This window comes from Entelurus aequoreus, linkage group LG17 (assembly GCF_033978785.1).
Source record: "Entelurus aequoreus isolate RoL-2023_Sb linkage group LG17, RoL_Eaeq_v1.1, whole genome shotgun sequence".
Classification (NCBI taxonomy): Eukaryota; Metazoa; Chordata; class Actinopteri; order Syngnathiformes; family Syngnathidae; genus Entelurus; species Entelurus aequoreus.
In genome coordinates, this window is record NC_084747.1 from 12,628,559 (window position 1) to 12,642,171 (window position 13,613).

At 39.4% G+C, this 13,613-nt stretch overlaps 1 protein-coding gene across 1 annotated transcript; it reads left to right on the plus strand.

Moving 5' to 3' along the window:
• Window positions 1-1,295: 1,295 nt before the first annotated feature.
• Window positions 1,296-13,160, plus strand: LOC133632428 (gastrula zinc finger protein XlCGF8.2DB-like). The gene is made up of 2 exons (XM_062024834.1): window positions 1,296-1,583; window positions 10,680-13,160. Exons 1-2 carry the CDS (start codon window positions 1,481-1,483, stop codon window positions 11,720-11,722), a joined length of 1,146 nt encoding a protein of 381 aa, XP_061880818.1. The 5' UTR covers window positions 1,296-1,480; the 3' UTR covers window positions 11,723-13,160.
• The last annotated feature ends 453 nt before the right edge of the window (window positions 13,161-13,613 follow it).

A 13,613-nucleotide genomic window follows, 5' to 3' on the forward strand; every position in this document is an offset into this window, starting at 1 on the left:
GCTACACCTCCCTGATACAGAAGTACATGTCAAACTACTTCCTTAACGCAAATGACCGCCATAACCACAACACCAGGGGGAGCTCCACTAACCACGTTAAACCCAGATTCCGAACTAACAAAGGTCTTAACTCATTCTCTTTCTATGCCACATCAATGTGGAATGCACTCCCAACAGGTATAAAAGAAAGGGCATCTCTATCCTCCTTCAAAACCGCAATAAAAGTTCACCTCCAGGCAGCTTCAACCCTAAACTAACACCCTCCCTGAATTGTTAATAATCAAATGTAAACAATCAAATGCAGATACTTTTTCTTATGCCTTCTGATCTCTCTCTCTCTCTCTCTCTCTCTCTCTCTCTCTCTCTCTCTCTCTCTCTCTCTCTCTCTCTCTCTCTCTCTCTCTCTCTCTCTCTCTCTCTCTCTCTCTCTCTCTCTCTCTCTCTCTCTCTCTCTCTATGCCCACTACTTGCTGTCCATATCCTACCAAGTCAGACCTACACTGTTCCAATATCCATGTCTCTGTTCTCAATTGTTGATGACTGGTAATAACTGTTATCATCAGTATCAGATAACAACCAAACCTAGCCCCCCCCCCGCCCCCCTCTACACACCGGATTGTAAATAATGTAAATAATTCAATGTGATTATCTTGTGTGGTGACTGTATTAAGATGATAGTTATCTGATAGTATATATCTGTATCATGAATCAATTTAAGTGGACCCCGACTTAAACAAGTTGAAAAACGTATTCGGGTGTTACCATTTAGTGGTCAATTGTTTTGATTGATGGATTGAGACTTTTATTAGTAGGTTGCACAGTGAAGTACATATTCCGTACAATTGACCACTAAATGGTAACACCCCAATAAGTTTTTCAACTTGTTTAAGTCAGGATCCACTTAAATTGATTAATAAAAGCAACGTTGTACGGAATATGTACTTCACTCTGCAACCTACTAATAAAAGTCTCAATCAATCAATCAATCAAAACAGACCGTTGTTTTATGTGCACCCGCCAAGGTAAAAAAGCCCACCCACAACAACAACGTGATGACGTCACACGTTTTGGAAACGTCACACCCGCTTCCGCATTCACAATACGCAAATAAAAACAACCAAACAGTGAGTAAGGGCGCAATAAAAATAGAAAGCTTAACAGGAGCACTTCAATCATGAGCAATACATGTTAGAAAATATGAAAAGGGCCGCTATTTATTTAAAAGGTATTTTAATTTTTAAAGTGCAGCAGGTTTTACGAGCGGAAGTTGCATTCTTCTGGCGCATGCGCAAAAACATCGAACAGTGGTAAAGCGGAAAGCGACGTCGCTTTCTGGAGAAGTTTCACATTTACGATCTTATAGATCCAAAAATAGCATCAAATACCTCAACTATTCGCCTTCTCTTAAGCCCAGGAAACGGACTTTGAGTGTGGAGCGATGGCGTGTTATCTGAAGTGAAGATTGAAGACGTGATAGAAGATGGACGACTACTGCTATGCTAAGATGGCGACGTCCGCTAAAAGAGAACATGAAAGAGAATCAGCGCCACCAACGGAGAACAATCTGAAAAGCGAAGATGAAGGTGAGTGTGTTGCGTTCCCTCATTTGAAAGCTGTTTGAATTCCAAGACCTAAAAATAGAAATTAGCCTTTGTTGAACAATGTAAACAAAGAACCTCGATCCAAAATGGCGGAAATGCCTGTTAGAAGTTACCGCAGTAGTAAACAGTAGGCAAGCAACGATACTTGGTATAATCCTGCGTGAATCCGCCTTTATTGACCGTGATCCTGTGTGTGTGAGAATGTGTGTGTTTGTGTACGTGTGTGTGTGCGAAACCTCCTGTTCCATGGTCGCCAAAGTCAGGCTGTTTTTTTTGATTGACACTTTTATTAGTAGGTTGCACAGTACAGTACATATTCCGTACAATTGACCACTAAATGGCAACACCCGAATAAGTTTTTCAACTTGTTTAAGTCGGGGTCCACGTAAGCAATTCATGGTCGCGACGTAATTAATGTCCAATCAGCGTTGTGCCTCTTTCCCTTACACAGCTCGGAAGTGCAGCCCAGAATAATCAAATGAAGAAATATGACTAACACTAGCATAGAAGTTGAAACACAGCATTGAAAAGAAGCAGCAACTTTAGTGACAGACTTCAGTTTCACTATCTGCTGCAGCCAACACTAATTCTGCCCCGATTGCGGACTTGCAGGCAATGAGAGAATGTGTGTGTGACTGAACTACTGTATTCGTCCTAACTGGGAGATTAAAGGCCTACTGAAATGATTTTTTAAAATTTAAACGGGTATAGCAGATCCATTCTATGTGTCATACTTGATCATTTGGCGATATTGCCATATTTTTGCTGAAAGGATTTAGTAGAGAACAACGACGATAAAGTTCGCAACTTTTGGTCGCTGATAAAAAAAAAGCCTTGCCCCTACCGGAAGTAGCGTGACGTCACAGGAGGTAGGATTCCTCAAAATTCCCCGTTGTTTACAATGGAGCGAGAGAGATTCGGAGCGACAAAGCGACGATTACCCCATTAATTTGAGCGAGAATGAAAGATTCGTGGATGAGGAACGTTAGAGTGACGGACTAGAATGCGTAACTTAGGTACAAGGTCTCATTGGATTCCACACACTCTCCTTTTTCTATTGTGGATCACGGATTTGTATTTTAAACCACCTCGGATACTATAGCCTCTTGAAAATGAGAGTCGAGAACGCGAAATGGACATTCACAGTGACTTTTATCTCCACGACAATACATCGGCGAAGCTCTTTAGCTACTGAGCTAACGTGATAGCATCTGGCTCCAATGCAGATAGAAACAAAATAAATAAACCCCTGACTGGAAGGATAGACAGAAGATCAACAATACTATTAAACCATGGACATGTAACTACACGGTTAATAATTTCCAGCTTGGCGAAGCTTAACAATGCTGTGTTGCTAACGACGCCATTGAAGCTAACTTATCAACTGGACCTCACAGAGCTATGCTAAAAACATTAGCTATCCACCTACGCCAGCCAGCCCTCATCTGCTCATCAACACCCGTGCTCACCTGCGTTCCAGCAATCGACGGTGCGACGAAGGACTTCACCCGATCACAGATGCGGTCGGCGAGACGGAGGAAGTTAAGGTGAATTCGGCGGCTAACGCGTCTGCTATCCATCTCTGTCTTCCTGGTTGTGTTGCTGTAGTCCGCAGCTAATACACCGATCCCACCTACAACTTTCTTTTTTGCTGTCTCCATTGTTCATTAAACAAATTGCAAAAGATTCACCAAAACAGATGTCCAGAATACTGTGGAATTGTTCGATGAAAACAGAGCAGTTTGTATGGGTCCGAATACTTCCGTTGCCGTCGTGACGTCACACGCATACGTCATCATACAGAGACGTTTTCAAGCGGAAGTTTCCCAGGAAATTTAAAATTGCACTTTATAAGTTAACCCGGCCGTATTGGCATGTGTTGCAATGTTAAGATTTCATCATTGATATATAAACTATCAGACTGCGTGGTCGGCAGTAGTGGGTTTCAGTAGGCCTTTAAAGAACACACTAATTTAATCGGAAAATGGCATTTTTACATGTAAATATTTTTCAATCAGACTTTTTGTTTGTGTCTGCAAAGTTTCTCATCCTTGAATACAACATGTACTAAAAACTCTGCAGACACTTTTTAAACATTAAACATTTTGTTCCTGAAATAATCATTAAACTTGTTTAATGTGTTGGATTTTACAGTACCTCAAATTCAAACTGCACTTTAATGTACTTTTATTAAATATAAAACTCCTCAATCTGGGCCTTTTTCCAAGCACTGGTAAAAAGTACTGACGTTTTCAAGTAATTAAAGAATATATATAAAAAAAATTGAAAATATTGTTTAGTAAATGTTAACCTGAAATAAAAATCCTACAGTATTCAGTACACCACTGATACTTGGTTTCCTGCAGAATGTTTGTGATGACAAGCAAAAAAGGAGGGTAAAAAAATGTTGTTCTCTTTACCCCCACAACGTTTTGATGCGTCTGTGAAAAAAATGCGCCGCAGTTTGCTTCAAATAATAACAAATGATGAAAATACGTAAATATTACATGTTGTTATGAATGTGCCTGTTATTACAGTACATATACGGAGTGTATATAAAACAATGTTTGAAGGTTTGGGATATTTTTTTATAGGCGAAATAGAGTGCATCCCCATTACCTGCATTGTTAGCTGACTTTTGCTAGTGTTTATTTACGAGTTAGAATCACTGATGGGCAGTAGTGCACAACAAGTAGCGACGCTATGTAGCTTATCTACAGTTCCCAGTAGCGCGGCGTTAGCCTAGCTCCTTTTTTGAACCCTTAGTGATTCCTGTAGTGACGTAGCGTCCATCAAACGCTACAAAGAGACAAAACATACTGCTAATCAAGGGCTGGAAAAAAACAATTTTAATTTATTGTTATCATGATTGTTATTTTACGTTTAATTGTTACTAATGTATACCTGGTTGTTCTTTTAGATCATATTTAAAATTGAGTTTTGGTGGTACTGTTTTTACGTTTTCAAATGAATAAATAATTGTATTATTTATCGTGATTCCAAAATCACTCAAAATAATTGTGATTATTATGTTTTGCCATAATTGTCCAGCCCTAGACGAGGTATTGGCAAGGACTTCACGATAAACTATGTATCACGGTACTTGAGTCACGATACAGTAGTCTGTTGTAATATTGTGACATGAAGTTTTACTGCCATTTTTACAAAATCATTGAAAAATATAAAAAACAGCTTAAAATAAATGTTGCATATAAGTACAGTAGATGCCAGTTATTATTTATTGGACAAATTGTATCATAAACAAAGTCAATAAAATGATCATTGCAATTGTACAGAAAGTGGATCAACATTTTTGCATTCAATATTTCAAAAAGTCCTCTACTTCTTAACTACGGACTTCTTTGAGATAGATACTATCTTTTTTAGTTTTGCGAAGTATTTCAATATTGACTTTTCCCCCACTGTTAGTTTGTAGTATCCTTGTGATAGAGTAGGTTACTCTGGATGTGGAATGCACTCTTTAATGGTGAAGTTGGACAAGTGGTGTGTGTGTGTGTGTGTGTGTGTGTGTGTGTGTGTGTGTGTGTGTGTGTGTGTGTGTGTGTGTGTGTGTGTGTGTGTGTGGTCTAAAGGGAACACATACAAAGAATGATTAGGATACATTTAAGCAATATATTATGCAATAATATAACAGCATATGTATAATGATATATATCATTTAATATACTCTACAAGGTGTTATAAAACAAATATACAAACCAATGTACATGGACTTTTAAAACCGTTACAAGGTGTTATAAAACAAATATACAAACACATTTACATGGACTATTAAAGGCCTACTGAAATGAATTTTTTTTATTTAAACGGGGATAGCAGATCTATTCTATGTGTCATACTTGATCATTTCGCGATATTGCCATATTTTTGCTGAAAGGATTTAGTATAGAACAACGACGATAAAGATTGCAACTTTTGGTATCTGATAAAAAAAAGGCTTGCACCTACCGGAAGTAGCGTGACGTAGTCAGTTGAACATATACGCAAAGTTCCCTATTGTTTACAATGATGGCCGCATGAAGTGAGAGAGATTCGGACCGAGAAAGCGACAATTTCCCCATTAATTTGAGCGAGGATGAAAGATTTGTGGATGAGTAAAGTGCAAGTGAAGGACTAGTGGGGAGTTGAAGCTATTCAGATAGGGAAGATGCTGTGAGAGCCGGGGGTGACCTGATATTCAGCTGGGAATGACTACAACAGTAAATAAACACAAGACATATATATACTCTATTAGCCACAACACAACCAGGCTTTTATTTAATATGCCACAAATTAATCCTGCATAAAAACACCTGCGTGTTTGTTATGCTAGCTCCTAGCTCCTCTGCTAGCTCCTAGCTCCATAGAACACGCCAATACAATTCAAACACCTGATCAACACACACAATTACTCAGCCCAAAAGACCGTTTACCTAACCCAAGGTTCATAAAGCTTATATATTTTTAAAAAGTTACGTACGTGACGCGCACATACGGTCAAGTTATCGAATGTTTAGCAGCCAAGGCTGCATACTCACGGTACCTGATATTCAGCTGGGAATGACTACAACAGTAAATAAACACAAGACATATATATACTCTATTAGCCACAACACAACCAGGCTTATATTTAATATGCCACAAATTAATCCTGCATAATAACACCTGCGTGTTTGTTATGCTAGCTCCTAGCTGCTCTGCTAGCTCCTAGCTCCATAGAACACGCCAATACAATTCAAACACCCGATCAACACACACAATCACTCAGCCCAAAAGACCGTTCACCTAACCCAAGGTTCATAAAGCTTATATATTTTTAAAAAGTTACATACGTGACGCGCACGTACGGTACGGTACGTGTTATGCTAGCTCCTAGCTCCTCTGCTAGCTCCTAGCTCCATAGAACACGCCAATACAATTCAAACACATGATCAACACACACAATCACTCAGCCCAAAAGACCGTTCACCTAACCCAAGGTTCATAAAGCTTATATATTTTAAAAAAGTTACGTACATACGCAAAAAAAAGCCAAAGCTGCATACTCACAGTAGCACGTCTGCGTCTTTGTCATCCAAATCAAAGTAATCCTGGTAAGAGTCTGTGTTGTCCCAGTTCTCTACAGGCGTCTGTGTATCCAAATCAAAAGTCCTCCTGGTTAGAGTCTCTGTTATCCGAGTTCTTCCATCTTGACTGCATCTTTCGGGAATGTAAACAAAGAAGCGCCGGCTGTGTACTGTTGTGGCTGACTACGTTCGAAAAATACGTCCATTTCGCACCGACAACTTTCTTCTTTGCTTGCTCGGCTTCCTTCTCCATAATGCAATGAACATGATTGAAACAGATTCACGAACACAGATGTCCAGAATACTGTGGAATTATGAAATGAAAACAGAGCTTTTTCGTATCGGCTTCAATGTGGAAGGCATACCCGTGTTCGCCGGGCTACGTCACACGCATACGTCATCCTCAGAGGCGTTTCGAACCGGAAGTTTAGCGGCAAATTTAAAATGTCACTTTATAAGTTAACCCGGCCGTATTGGCATGTGTTATAATGTTAAGATTTCATCATTGATATATAAACTATCAGACTGCGTGGTCGGTAGTAGTGGGTTTCAGTAGGCCTTTAAAACCGTCTATTAGAAATGAATGGAGAATAAGCAGTGTTGATTTAGACAGTGCTTTAAAGGTGGTCTATATCGCCCTCTAGTGGTAGGACAGGGTAACTACTGTGTACAAAGAAGTATTAACAGGGCGAAAGTTGAGCTGGCGAATTATATCGTCATGCAGAAACATTGTTGCAAACAAACACTCGGTTAAGGCTACATCTAACACATTATAGGCATTTTAGCATTAATAACCGTGCTATATTCGACGTATATTTACATTATAGTCAGGAACGCACACGATGCTGTTTACACCATCACCCAAGAGACCATATAGGTGAGGGCCGACATCCGGGCAACTGAGCTACATACGGGTTCTTCGAGCCATAGCAACCAGACTGGCGTTGAAAACAAACCGTTGCCATTACTCTTTAACCTGTCGACCTACGCTGGTTAAACCCGTCATTCTGCCTCCAAAATGCCGAAAAACTGTGTTGTTTTCGGTTGTGCTAACCACAACTGGAAACAGGGAAAACAAAGGTTGTATTTTGTTCTGCCAAAGCGTGATAAAAGCCCACAGAGACGAGACAAATGGCTCGCAGCTTTACACCGGGAAAACGAGGATGGTTCTCATTGGAGTCCCCCAAAGTCCCGGGTCGTGTGTTCGGATCACTTCGTTTCTGGTAAATATAAGGAACAAAAATCCACCTTCTTAACCACAACTTGGCTATACCGTCCGTGCTAATGTTGTACTTGTTGAATTTGTACCTTATAACGTTCGACAGCTGAAGTTGTTATACTATATACTATATACTATATAGTCTATAGCCTAGCTAGCTATTTTCGAAAACCGGTTTCGTTTAAATTTGCACTTAACAGTTGGGTTTTTAAAAACCAATAAACCCTATAATTTTCATGTTGCCATTTAATCAACTTTTCAAGACAGTTGCAAAATGCTGTCTGCAAGACTTTTCAATACAAAGACATATATTTTGTACATTATTCGCCTGCTGTACTGCGCCTTCATAAGGCTACAACTTACAAGGACCAGGCTACTAAGGGTCAGTCTGCTTTCTTTTGGGGTTTTTTGCCGGACATTCCAGTATTATTTACCCGTAATCTTGGTATTACTTTCGGTTATTTTGCCACCTCCCCCTTCTCTGTTTAAACTCTTCTTTGTTGTACTTAAACAATACATGTAGCCCTCAAATCTCTCAATATTTTATACACTAACACTTGATCTTGTTGTTGATAACTTCCGCGTCTCTTTCTTAGTAGCGCGCAGGCTAAGCTAACTAGCAAGCTAAGCTAAGCCTGAGAAGCTTAGACGAGTCTGACGCAAATAATACATTTTCGTTTTTTCACACGATATGCGAATAAGTAAAAATGCGTAAATGAAGGATTTAACGCCGACTTCCAAGCCACAACGCTCGTTAAATGCTTTTTCTGTCAATGCTGTGAGCTGGTTTGTTTTCAACGAATTCCCGGTTGCTAGGGGATTGGTAGGCGGAAGTGACGTAGGTCCGCCCTCACCTATGATGCAGAAAACGCTACAAACAGGAAATGACGTCCCAGATCGCCAAAATAAGAGTACAGGAAATCTAACATCGTAAAACTGCGTCAGAATAAGATAAAACAAACACTTTCTGACAATCCTAATGTCTAACGAAGCAGATGTTTTCTACTTTCTGTGAATCTAGCTGAACTTTTCTGAGTCTATGACAAGTCATGTAAATATTGATCCATCATTCTGGCAAGGCACTAAATGAATGGCCATGAAACACTACACACTAGGGTTGTCCCGATATTAATAATTTAGTGCAGGTACTAAATGTATAAATACTTTTCCAAAAAAGGGAACTATGAAAAATTTCAATATTGGCTTTATTTTAAAGAGAACTTCTTACACTACATTAAACACTCACAAAGAACAATTTACAAGGTTCAAATATAAATTAAAATGCATTAAACACATTGGGCTTTTCTTGTTGCACTCAAATAACAATTTACAATTTTCCATATTAAATATAGTCTGCTATAATCAAGGATTAGATTAAAACATAAAGTTTTACTGACATATTAAAGTATTCATGATTTATGGTTGTCACTCCTGGTCTGTGCTTTAGGAAAAATCCATCCATTCATCCATTTTCTACCGCTTGTCCCGTTCGGGGTCGCGGGGGGTGCTGGAGCCTATCTCAGCCGCATTCGGGCGGAAGTCAGGGTACACCCTGGACAAGTCGCCACCTCATCGCAGGGCCAACACAGATAGACAGACAACATTCACACTCACCCAATTATTAATTAGGCACTAAAAAACGAAACAATGGGTAAATGTACACAGATAAGCCATGTAGCAGGTTTAGCAGGCACATTTATTAAAGACAAAACACAAATGGTAGGAATTTGTTACAAAATGTAGTCATTTCACTTGCATTAGTTGACTGCTAATTGGGCAGTTTTAACTGCGCTAATATTTGGCATCAAGTTCTACGTATCTACATGTGCACAGCAGGGGAGCTGGTTAACTTATGAGAGTAGTACACTATATTGCCAAAAGTATTTGGCCACCTGCTTTGACTCACATATGAACTGGAAGTGCCATCCCATTCCTAACCCATAGGGTTCAATATGATGTCTGTTAAGAATTCTCCAGATACTTTTATTTGAAGCATTTCTTGACAGTGTCACTTCCACTTCCCTTTTGAGGTGTGTGAATGTGTGGTAACTTGTTTCTCTGCTACGTTTAATCGGTGTTCTAGTCTTTGACGATGTGACTATGTTGTTGATTATATAAGACTCATTTAGTTTATTAATACACATCACTGTGTTTGTGTAACGTTTAGTGGTGTTTTAATAATATTATAGGTGCTGTGTTGTGAAAAAGCTACGAGCTAACATCTCCCTGGGAAGGCTGTCCGCAAGGTTGCGGAGTGTGGCCTAGTGATTAGAGTGTCCGCCCTGAGATCGGTAGGTTGTGAGTTCAAAACCTCGCCGAGTCATACCAAAGACTATAAAAATAGGACCCATTACCTCCCTGCTTGGCACTCAGCATTAAGGGTTGGAATTGGGGGTTAAATCACCAAAAATGCTTCCCGGGCGCGGCCACCGCTGCTGCCCACTGCTCCCCTCACCTCCCAGGGGGTGATCAAGGGTGATGGGTCAAATGCAGAGAATAATTTTGCCACACCTCGTGTGTGTGTGACTATCATTGGTACTTTAACTTTATAGGAATTTTCGACCATTCATCCAAAAGTCACACAATGATGTTGAGGGCCTGGCTTCTGTAGTCACCGTCGCACAGCGGCATTCAGATGAAAGAACGGTACCGGTACTTTTCAAAGGTGGTATAGTACCGATTTCAATTGATTAGTACCACAATACTTTATTGGTATCGGTGTACTGTACAACCCTACTACACACACATACAGTACATAGAAGAAAGTGTGTATTTGTTGTTTGTGTCTTGCAGACGTCCAGCAGCTGATCGGTAATCCAGAAGAAGTTTCCCCTCAGTTAGGGGGGAGCTCCACTTTGAAGCAGGAGACTCCACAACCACCCTGCATTAAAAAGGAAGAGGAGGAACTCTGCATCACTCAGGAGGGAGAGTGTCTTCTAGGACGAGAGGAAGCTGATTACACCAAGTTTCCACTGAGTATTCTCTCTGTGAAGACTGAAGATGGTGAAGAGAAACCACAAGTAGACAACCTCTTAGCTCCACTGTCAGATAGTGAGGCTGAAGACGAGGTTGAAGAACCTTTGAGCAGCGATACAGACTCTGAAGGTGATATGAGGACTCACACTGACAAAAAACACTGCTTTTCAAAGAAGAGAGGTAAACAATGTTTGAGCTGCTCAGTTTGTGCTAAAAGCTTTTCTCAAAAGAGTAATTTGACTCAACACATGAGAACACACACAGGTGAAAAACCATTTAATTGTTCAGTTTGTGGCAAAAGCTTTTCTCGAAAATACCGTTTGACTCGACACATGAGAACACACACAGGTAATACAACAATGAATTGTTCAGTTTGTAGCAAAAGCTTTTCTCAAAATAACCATTTGACTCAACACATGAGAACACACACAGGTAAAAAAACAATTCATTGTTCAGTTTGTGGCAAAAGCTTTTTTCTAAATTGCCGTTTGACTCAACACATGAGAAAACACACAGGTGAAAAACCATTCAGCTGTTTAATTTGTGGTAAAAACTATTCTTTAAAAAGCCATTTGACTCAACACATGAGATCACACACAGGTGAAAAACCATTTAACTGTTCAATTTGTGGTAAAAACTATTCTTTAAAGAGCCGTTTGAGTCAACACATGAGAACACACACAGGTGAAAAACCATTTAGTTGTTCAATTTGTGGCAAAAGCTTTTCTATGAAGAGCCATGTGACTAAACACATGACAACACACACAGGAGAAAAAACATTTAGTTGTTCAGTGTGCTGTAAAAGGTTCCCACATAATGCAGCCGCAGTAAAACACATGAGAACACACAAGGGAAAATAACCAATTAGCTGTTTAGTTTGTGGTATGTTGCTCATATGTGGTGACATCCACCCTACCCAGGACCTCCTCACTGCTTCTTTCACAAATATCTGAGGTATTCATACAAACTTGGATTATTTGGAGCATAATCTTATCTACTCATGACCCCATGTCTTCTATGTATCTGAAACCTTCCTGAACAGTAAGATAGATGATGCTTCAAGTGCTTGGTTACTCCTTCTTCAGTCCAGGGACCTGGGGCCTCATGTGTCAAGTTTGTGTACGCTCAAAAACCTGCACTACACCCTTTTTCACTGCAAAGTTGAGATGTATCAAAACTGACGTTGACACATAAGTGATGCTGGGTAACTGTTCCCATAAAAACGTGACAACTTTTACTCCTCAGACTGATTGATGTGCAAATCAGAGACATATGAACAATGAACCCCCAACCCAACCCCCACCTCCCTCGACATTCGGGCATAACAGGTTCAATCCGGCCCACAAGATGAGTTTGCGAAGTGTAAAATTCAGCTGCATTTTTTTTAATGAAAGAAACTGCTGTTCTAAATGTGTCCACTGGATGTCGCAATAGCAATTCTGTTAGGCAAGCAAACAGTTTATACGGGGCGAGCAAGTATACCAAGCAAGAGGTACACGGTAAAGCGGGGCTGTGACTCCTCCCCCTCCACCCAACGTAAAACAGGAGTAAAATAAGCAATCAGTAACCCCACTTAAAATGCAGCATGAGACACTGCACACTGATATAGTTCTGTGAAAATGATTGTCTTCTGTGCAAATGTAAAGAAAGTGAACAGTGTGTGATTTACTGCAATACTGTCAGTCTTTTAACTTTTTATGTGTGCTTTGTTGAAATTGTTCACACATTGCACTGCTTTTATTTTTCTATAGTTACACAGTTGAGAATATAGGATATACGTTCCGGCAAAAAGTAATGATGTCATATAAATTTAATATGAAAAAATAATGCAAATAAACTAAAGTCCCGCCCTCTGACTTCCGGTGTATATGTCCCGCCTTCTGACGTCTGACTATGATTTGACAGATCATTGCACAGCTTTTATTTTTCTATCAATACACATTATGTCTAGAAGACAGGAAGTAACTCAACACTCTTGAATAGTTTCTACCTCAGTTTGTATGGTTTGTTGAGTTAGCACAGGATTAATATGTGGAAATGACAAATGAGGTAGTTGATACATAGAATAGTTATTATTCATGGTTTTTGTTTTTTGTTCAATCCTAGATGGGTTGTGACTTAAAGTTTAATTGCTTTGTAGAAACACTGAGATTAAGTATAAGTTCATTGTGTTCTTCAAGGTGTTTTTGAAAGTGGATCATTTTTTATCCTCAGAATTTTTTATCTAACTTGAAGTGTTTTGTCAAGAGGATTATTTGTGACATATGTACATTTTCAGAATGTGCTTGTTCTATTTTGGGCCAAAGTAAAACAAAGAAAACAATCTGAAGTTGTCGTAGTCGTATTTTTAAGTTATCATACCATGATTTTCCTGAGCTAAAATGAGTTTGACACCCCTGCTGTAATGTGACTCATGTGAGCAGGTTACTGTATAAACACATTTTGTTATAAGTTATAAAAATGTGTTCAGTTCTCAGAGACACATCAATGTCAGGCTGACAATCGCTCTTCCGCTTTCTCCAAACACGAGAACAAAGCAGCTCCTACTGACTTGTGATTGGTCAGACCGTGCCCATCTTAATCACATGGCTAATTTCAATATAATAAATTGTGATGTAACACAATTGCATATCTTATATGCTCGGACAATAATGTGTTTATATAAGTTTAGATTGTGTTATGATGTTTGTAATGCGGAAAGACGTTAATGTGTCTTGTTTTCATTTTTGCATTTAAGATAGTTGACATTTA

Excerpts from the sequence above, each read along its gene's own strand:
- LOC133632428 (XM_062024834.1), top strand. The coding sequence starts at position 1,481 with ATGGACGACTACTGCTATGCTAAGATGGCGACGTCCGCTAAAAGAGAA. Across the intron at positions 1,584-10,679 it reads TCTGAAAAGCGAAGATGAAG|ACGTCCAGCAGCTGATCGGT; the intron begins GTGAGTGTGTTG and ends TGTGTCTTGCAG.